A 9,337-nucleotide genomic window follows, 5' to 3' on the forward strand; every position below is an offset into this window, starting at 1 on the left:
TGACAGTTGTTGCATCTCCCTAATCCTCTGTAAGTGAGGAAGGACAGCAGTCTTCCCTTGTCCCTCTTGGGTCACTTTAAAACCTCTGCCACACTGCACCCAGCCCCTCCCAGAGTGAAAGGCAGAGTAGAAGAAAAAGGAGCCTGTTGTCCTATGTCAGGGAATACAGGCTTGGGCATTCAGCAAGAGGTGCGAAGCCTCCCGTCAACCTGCACTTCCCCCACAATCCCACGTTACATATAGTTAGACTGGGAATCTTCCATGCTCATCAAACAGTAAGAAAGAGTCATGCTGTTGGCTTCAGGATGTGCACACCAGAGCACACACTAAAAGGCAAGCAAGCCTTCCAGGGGTATAGAGAAGAAGCACACAGCATTGTGGAAGAATTTGGAATAGCCAGTGGAGAAAGGGTTGAAGGGAGAGGGCCTGTGGTTGGGATTCTGAGAGAAGTGGAACCAGGGGTGAGGATAGTGTCCCCAAAGGCTTTACAATGGCCTCTTGCCCACTGAGGCAAGAGGTACCAGCCCACAGAAAGAGCCATAGGCCCACAGAAAGAGCTATAAATGCACATGGCGCCACGAGTCAGTGTTCTCTGAGGGAGCCTGTTCTGATTCCATGCCCTGTCGCCCACATCCATCACCTCCTCTCATGAAGCACTATGGGTAGGGGTGGAGCCAGACCATGCAGACCGTCTTTTTGGTCTACTTTCCTGTCTCTGTGCCTCTGTGTCTTGCTAATGGGTCAGTCAATGGAGAGGCCCATCCAGCCTTTACATGTGTGCTCTTGAATTCAGCCCCACCCCTTCCTGCTACTGCTGGAAGCTCTGGGGAAAAGTTCCTAATTGTGGAGGGGGGAGGCCGGGGGGGGGGGATCCCAGCATCTTGAAGCAGACTTTTTAGCACACTGAGGAAACACTTAGGAAGCACACACTGGCCTTTTCAAATATTTAGAAAGCTATTCCTCTGCTCATTTTCTGTTGCTATAACAATATCGGTCTAGGTCATTCTTTTAAAGAAAAGTGACTTCTCACAGTTCAGAAGACTAAAAAGACCACAATCAAGGAGCTGCATACAGCATTCCCAGTGCATCATGGGAAAAGGGGTGCCATGTGGCAGAGACCGTACCAGGAAAGACAGCAAGCGGAGGTCAAGTGCTCCTTCACAACAGATCCAATCTTCAGGTGCCTCACCCACTCCCCCGGCCACAGCCCCCCACCAGGCTCCACCTACTACAGCAGCAATCAACTCAACCCGAGTTTTGGAGGACGACAAGCATTCCCCAACAGCCGCTGCCCTATGCAGACATGATTTATTTTATTCATTTAGGAAGGTAAACAGACAACCAGGGACTGGGCTCTGTGACAGCAGGTGTCAATTCAAAACAAAAGATGAAAGAAACTCAGAGGCAACTTAGGAGGTCCATTGACTATCCTGCAGAAGTTAGAAGGTTGACATGGATTTCCATTGACTATCCTGCAGAAGTTAGAGGGAGGAAGGTTGACATGGATTTCCATTGACTATCCTGCAGAAGTTAGAGGGAGGAAGGTTGACATGCATTTCCCAGACCCTTCCCCATTCTACCATTCTGCTTAGAAACCAAAAAGTCACTTACTGACATGGAAATAAATTTGATAGGATCGCCACATTGAAAGTCTATGTCCCTTACTGCTCTCAGCTTGAAAAGTATCTATTAGGCCACAGTGGTGCTCGCTCATGGATGCTATTCTGACAGCCACATGTCAAACAATCGTTTCAGAGTCTGAACACACACCCCACTAAATACTTATGTTATTTTCTGTAGTCCTTACGGCACATTGTGTCCGCCAGACTAGGACCAACAAGACACCTGCTAATACATTATATATGAAAATAGAGTATTTCAAAGATCCAAAGAAGTCTTTAGTGAAATCCTATTAAAAATAACCTCTAAAATGACTTCATTCTGTTAAGTGGTTTACGTTCCAAGAAATTAAGTGAGGGGCTGGAGAGATGGCTCGAGAAAGAACTTGCTGCTCTTGCCCAGGACCCAGGCTTGATTCCTAGTGCCCGCGTGGTAACTCACATCCATCCATGACTCCAGTTCCAGGTGATCTGAGACCCTTTTCCGATCTCTGACAGCAGGAGACATGCACGTGGTCACAAACATACACGCAGGCAAAACACTCATACACGTAAAATAAATCTCAAAAAAAAATAGAAATATTACATACAGATTGTCACCTCAAGGAATCACAAGCGTGAGCAGTCTGTCTCTTCTGACTCACAAATTGTGTCGACAGCGTTAGGTCTTTAGAAGGTGAGTAAGACTGTATCCCAAGACGCAGCAATAACTAACGTCATGCCAAAAGCACCAGCACAGCACAGGAACACATACAAGCTCACTGTGGCCCATTTAAGTGGGCCTTGTAACTCCTGGGGCTTTCTGCAGAGGATGCAGATCTCAGATCATGCGATAATTATGGGCATTGCTGCTCCTGCTCTCTGCCTTGCCTCCTCCCAGCAGGCATGCATTCTATTCCCACCCTTCACCTAAATGCCTCAAGAATGGTATTCAGGGAAATAAAGCACCTTTCCCACAAGTGAATTATGAAAAGTGTGCTACAGAACAATGGTATTTTTAGAGACGGTGGATTGACTTAGGTCTTGAGGGTCCAGAAGCCATGGCTGACTACAGTTTAGCTAACTGCGGTTCTGCTAAGGCAGCTGAGTGCTCACTGTGCCCCCCAAAATGGACACTGACGTTACTTAAGCTCTTAGCAGTTTACATTTCCTCTTTCTCTTTACCTCAAAACAACCGAGATTTTAATGATTTGTTTACACTACGTTCTACTTATGTATATGTGGGAGTGGGGGTTATTGCCTGCGCCTGTGCCTGAGGAGGCTGGAGGCATTGGACCCCTCTGGAGCTGGAGTCTCAAGGGGTTGTGAGTCACCCAGTGTGGGTGCTGGAAACCAAACCAATTGAGGTTCTGCAAGAGCAGTGTGTGCTCTCAACCACTAAGCCATCTCCACAACCCCACAATTGACATTTTAAGAACACTGGTATGATTCAAAAATTATTTCACTAGTTCTTTATCTTGGACTTGACTTTAGCCTCCAGAGAACATTGTGTTCAATCAGGTATGCAGAGAGACTCAAGTGCCTTGAGAGACAGTTTAACTGTTTCTGATTAAATGCACACGGAATTCAGCTATGTTCTATAAAATATATTAACCTTCAACCCGGCTGATACTTCCAAAGGCATTTTAATAAGAGGGAAATTCCTGAAGTGTGGCTTGAAAGTACACATTGTGTGTCATGTGAATGCATGCATGTTGTGTATAATTTGAATACATGCACGTTGTGTGTCACTTGAATGCATATACATTGTGTCATGTGAATGCATGCAGGTTGTGTATAATTTGAATGCATGCAGGTTGTGTATTATTTGAATGCATGCACGTTGTGTGTCACTTGAATGCATATACATTGTGTCATGTGAATGCATGCAGGTTGTGTATCATTTGAATGCACGCAGGTTGTGTATAATTTGAATACATGCACGTTGTGTGTCACTTGAATGCATATACATTGTGTCATGTGAATGCATGCAGGTTGTGTGTCATTTGAATGCATGCAGGTTGTGTGCCATTTGAATGCATGCACGTTGTGTGTCACCCCATTCTGGAAACATCTTCATGGTGCAGTAGAGAGAATTCTGACAAATTCTAAATGAAAGTGGTTACAATGGAGCCACATGGCAATGACCTTCAGCAGTTCACTCCTGAGTGCCAGATTTTACCTGCCAGATTGGGGGGATTCCCCCATCCCACCAGAAGATGGCTAGGCAGATAGACACCCGGACACAAGGAGCAGCTCCCCAAGAGTGAAGTAATAAAAGCAGAGTTAAGCCACTGGGCAGCTGGGATGCAACTCGGTACCCACCAAGAGAAAATTAGGTTGGTTTTTGGTTTGGGGTGCTTTTTTTTTTAGATTTATTTTCCATTTATTTGTGTGTGATCTTACCAAGTTTATGTGAATGATAGGCATGTAGGAGCCCACAGAGGCCATAAGAGGGCTTTGGATCACCTAGAACTGGAGTTACAGGCCATTATGAGCTTTCCTGGGGGTGCTGGGAACTGAACCCTGGTCCTCCGTAAGGGCAGTAAGCACTCTTACCTACAGAGCCATCTCTCCAGCCCTAGGTCAACACTTAAGAAAGAAGCAGGTGGAGGGAACAAGGTTTCCTTGCTTAAGAAATTGACCAGCTAATGGGGTGGGGTAGGGAACTAAACTGTGCTATGAGGAGAATCATGGAATTCCATGGAAGGAAGAAATGACGTTCAAGTGAGAGGCCAAAGGAGCATGCAAAGTGGTTCTTAGGGAGTAGGCAGGACTGTAGCAAGCAGGGATTTGTACTCTTCACACACAATGGCGCTCCTTCAGACCCATCAGGACCACATGGCAGGGAGCAAGGGACTAAACCAGGGCATTACTGAGGCAAAACCCAAGGGTAGCCTGAGCCCCAATCATAGATACAGCTCAGTGGGGTACAGTGCTTGTCTAGCAAGTTCAAGGCTCTGGATCCATTCCCCAGGAGAGGGGGGAGGGACAGAAAGAGGGAGGGAGGGAAAAGGGAAGAGTTAGAATTGGCGCCTGACTAACTAGAAGAGCAGAGTATCACAACAAAGATGCTGTGGCCGTTTGAATGTAACTGGTCCCCATAAACTCACAGGGAGTGGCACTATTAAGAGGTTTGGCTTTGTTGTAGTGGGTGTGGCCTTGTTGGAGGAAGTGTGTCACAGTGTGGGTGGGCTTTGAGGTTTCCTATGCTTGGAATGCTACTCAGTGTCTCAGTTGACTTCCTGTTGCCTGCAAGATGTAAGACTCTCAACTCCTTCTCCAGCATCATGTCTGCCTGCACACCACTATCCTCCCTACCACGATGATAATGGAATGAACCTCTAAACTGTAAGTGAGCCATCGCAATGAAATGTGTTTTTTTTTTAAATAAGAGTTGCTATGGTTATAGTGTTTCTTTGCAGCCATAGAAATTGTAATTAAGACAGATGGGAAAAGGGAGTTTGATCTGGGGCATGTTGCTTGTGACTTGCCTTGCCTTGCCTACTAGCTAAGTGGACAAAACTATCAGGGCCAGATGCTCAGAAAGGTCCCAGCTGGAGACTGAATCTGGCAGCTCGGGATTGCAGGGGTTGGGGGTCCCAAGACTCACATGGAGGGCTTCCCAATGGGAGGCTATAAGACAGAGCTCTGGACCCAGGCACGTGAAGAAGACACTCTAAAGACAAAAGGAATGCCCAGGGTACCAAGAAAAGACACAGGGGAGAATGGGTGTGATGGCTGATTTTTTGGCACAAGCTAGAGTCATTTAAGAGGAGATACCCCAACTGAGAAAATGCCTCTGTAAGGTCAGGTTGTACACAAGCCTATGGGGCATTTCTTACTTGGTGACGGGTACAGGAGGGCTCAGCCCTCTGTAGCTAGTGACATTCCTGGGCAGGTGATCCTGGGTGCTATCAGAAAGCAGGCTGAGCAGCCATGAGGAAAAAGCCAGTAAGAAGCACCCCTCCATGACCTCTGCATCAGCTCCTGCCTCTAGATTCCTGCCCTGATTTCCCTGAATGACAGACTACAAGCTACAAGCTGAACAAAACCAAAACCCTTTCCACTCCAAGCTGCTATGGGTCAGGGGTTTCGATCGTCACAGCAACAGAAGCCATGAGACAGTGAGGGTCTGAAAACCCGAGCTTAGGAGTTGATTCCAGAAAGCAAGAGCAATGATTCAGAAACAAGATGTAGTAGCCCAGTCAAGATGTGACCTTTGATACCAACACGCCTAAGCGATCCCCTCTAAATGAGGAGAGGTGGAGCTAAACGTACCTTCAACCCGGTTCTGGACCTCCCAGAAACTCATAGGCATAACCAAATCTCAGAGGCACCTTCAGGTTAGACTCCCCAGCAACAGACTTTGGCGGCGGGGGGGGGGGGCAGGGCGGTGGTATCAAGAAATGTACCTCAGGAGAATCATAAAAACTGAGATGTCTGACTGCCAGCCAGAGGGAAAAAGGCATATTCTGTTGTAGAACTCTGATGAGCAAAGTAGCCAGCTCCATGCTCTGCAAGGAGCGCCTTCCTTCATCCCATCCCACACAATAGCCAAAGTCCAAGTTCACACCAGGAAGCTGCCTAAGAATTTATAGAGACCCCTACTGTGAGCAGGGCCTCCAAATTTGCAGGAAGTTTGCCCAGACTCAGGCTCTCCGATTAACTCATCAGCAAGTGGTTCTGCAATCCCTATAAAGTGGAGATTCCATCCACTGCCATAGTCTCCAAAGCCCACCTGTAGACTAGCGGAAGCACAGGGGAGAGATGTTTGCTCAGCATTCCACATTAAAATCCTTCCCCAGCATTCCACATTAAAAAACAAATTAATACTCCAAGGGCTCCGGGGGCCTCTAACTCTTCCCAAAACCGTCAGTGTCTAAACCAAAAGATCTCATTACCAAAATCTGCACCTTTAGACTTTTTCAGATAAAGTGAAGCTCTCCCTCCCCCATCACACAACCACTGAGAAACGGCACCCAAAGCTCAATAAAATAATCTTACACAATGGCATTCATTCGCGACCCCTCACTTCTAAATGAGGTAGCGGGATGACTAAATTCTAAACCCAAAGGCATTTTTTTAAAGTAAAATTAATATTTTACAGCCACTGGGGTTCCATGTGCGGCATCAGCAAAAATGGGCCGCGTGCTGGCCGGTTACTAATTTCTCACGGCTACAAAGTCCACCTCGTTTCTGCAAAGGACAGTTAGTGTTTGGCAGCATTTCTGTGTAATTCCTCAAGAATACAACTGCAAAGTTAAACCTGGGACTGACAGGGAGCAGGAGAGAGTGTCCGAGCCATCCTTCTTGTTGTAAATGGCAACTAACCACCAGAATAACAGTTGCCCACTTCCGTAGACACGGAGTTTATTACCTGTACTCAAAAAAAAAAAAAAAACCCTAGAATTTGCATGATTTAAATTTTAAAGAGTGGACCCTAATCTGTTTCTAGTTGGAACTGATAATTTGTTTTTGTCTTCAAAAAGTGGTATAGCACCCCTCATCCCCAGTTTTTCTAGACGAATCTGTTCACTGAGCTGATTTGTTTCAGGGCTTGTTGGTTCCCTTGACAACACTTAAGAGTCACGATTCTAAAAGTACCAGTGTGAAAAGATACACACCTACCTGATACCAAGACCACTGCAAACTCAGATTTTGTGAAGCTGGCATACAATTCCCTTTAGCCCAGATCGCATTACCAGCGGCTGATGGCAGGGAGTCGACGCAACAGGCGAGCGCTGCTCTGCCTCAGCTGTCTAAGGCTTCAACTAAAAGTGTTTAGAACAGGCCGGACGCTGTAGCTTAGCGGGTGGAAGTGCCCGTCTGGTTAAAAAGTGTTTAGAGCTAGCCTTTATCTTCAAGGTATTCAGAACCACTTGCGAAACCTGGTAACTCCTCCGTTCGTGAGGAATCCCTTCAAATAGAGACAGCATTGTGGCACACAGATGTTGGCGAAGCCACATGCTGTAGTTGGCCCCGTGTTTTCATGCTCATCCGGCAGTGTGTAAAGGGAGTCTTCAGTTCGATGGTAACCACTGATGGTGGAGGCAAGTCAGTTCCCTATCCTAAACACAGCTTAATCGCAAACAGTTTAGGGATGAGGTTTTGACACCTTTGCACTATATGCAAAGTTAACCTTGTGCCTCTAGCAAGACGGGCTTTACTGGATTAACAAGGAGTTCTAGCGGGTAGCAATGCCTGTCTACAATTTGTAGACAAGCTTGTTACTTTCGCCCACCCTCTTCATTCTGTCTCCGCAGCTACTTCTAATAAATCTTCCCCGCCCTTACCTCTAGGAACTTCGCTGAACATCCAAGGAAAGGTGCTTGCTCCTTTCCTCACTAGACAGAGTCCTGTGCCCTTATCTAAGGGCCCCACCGCGCGTGCGTACCGCGGGATTTCCCTCCAGGTTCTAACTCCACTTTTAAAGGGGAGCCCGGAGCTGCTGAGGGGTGTCCCCCTATGAGGTGCAAGTCCTTTGAGACCCCGTAATGAGGTTCAAGTGTGGCTTCCTGAAAGTGGCCCTGGCACTTCTGAGGCCCTCTGTCCCCCAAGGTCGCCCCTGCCTGGCCCCCTCGCACTCACCAGAAGTAGGTTGTGCGCAACCAGGTACCCGAGCCTGGAGCTGCCCCGCACACCCGGGGCCAGGCGCCCGGTGGCGTACCCGTGCCAGGCCACCACGTACGGGTTATCAATGGTGATCCAGTACTTGACCTGGCCACCGAAGTGGCGAAAGCAGAGCTCGGCATAATCCCTGAAGTGGTCAACCAGGGCTCTATTGGCCCAGCCGCCATAGGCGTCCTGCAGGCTCTGCGGCAGATCCCAGTGGTACAGGGTGACCACCGGCTGCACGCCCAGCTCCCGCAGCCGCTCCAGCAGCCGCCGATAGTAGCGTAGCCCCTCGCGGTTGGGGGTACCCGCGGTGCCATTGGGGAACACGCGCGCCCACGAGATGGAGAAGCGGTAGTGGGTGACCCCCAGCTCTCGCAGCCCCTCCGTGTCGCGGTAGACGTTGTTGTAACTGTCACTGGCCACATCTCCAGTGGAGGGCAGAGGAGGCGACGGGGCACCCGACGGCGCCAAGGCGATCGGGGAATCGCCCGGGGTGACCTGGGGGTGATGGGTGAACGTATCCCAAATGGACGCGCCTTTACCGTGCTGTTGCCAGCCGCCCTCGGTCTGGTAGGCGGCGCTGCCCACCGCCCAGAGGAAGCCGTCGGGGAAGGTGTCGTGGAGGAGGCCGGCGGCCTCAGGGGCGGGAGGGCGCGCAAAGCGAGCCCAGGTCTGCGCGCCCTGACCCGGCTCAGCGCTCAGGCAACGGGCGCGCAGTGCGAGCAGCAGCAAATGCAGCGACAGCAGACGGAGCAGCAGCAGCCGCGGCAGGCGGCGAGGAGGGGCGCGGGCTGGCATGCTGAGGGAGACGGGAGGGCACCGCGCCGCGCCCCTTTATGCCCGCGCCCCGCTGCCCGCCCCCCGCGGTGCCCACCCCCGCTTCCCCCGCCCGGCGGACAATGATTACCCTGAGCAGGCGCCGCCCCCCAGGTCTGGTACGGGCGACGAGGGGGCAGGGGCTCAGACAGCCAGGGTGCCAGAGAGAGCACCGCTCGTGTCCTCGGGAACGTCGGAGAATAGGCACCTGCTGCACCCATCTCCGGAAGCAGCGCATCGCACATCCCATATCCCACATCCTGCATCCTACAATCCCATATCCTTCAACCTGGGATGCTCCCACG

The 9,337-nt window shown here is 49.7% G+C and overlaps 1 protein-coding gene across 1 annotated transcript in view; it reads right to left on the minus strand.

Annotated features, from left to right (window-relative positions):
- Nucleotides 1-9,020, minus strand: part of Kl (klotho) — a 38,808-nt gene extending 29,788 nt beyond the window's left edge. Inside the window, exon 1 of the mRNA XM_075971398.1 lies at nt 8,190-9,020. Within this exon, the coding sequence (XP_075827513.1) occupies nt 8,190-9,014 (825 nt within the window). The 5' untranslated portion in view covers nt 9,015-9,020. The remainder of the gene's footprint in view (nt 1-8,189) is intronic.
- Nucleotides 9,021-9,337: the final 317 nt, after the last annotated feature.

The sequence above is a fragment of the Microtus pennsylvanicus genome, chromosome 1, assembly GCF_037038515.1.
Source record: "Microtus pennsylvanicus isolate mMicPen1 chromosome 1, mMicPen1.hap1, whole genome shotgun sequence".
Taxonomy (NCBI): domain Eukaryota; kingdom Metazoa; phylum Chordata; class Mammalia; order Rodentia; family Cricetidae; genus Microtus; species Microtus pennsylvanicus.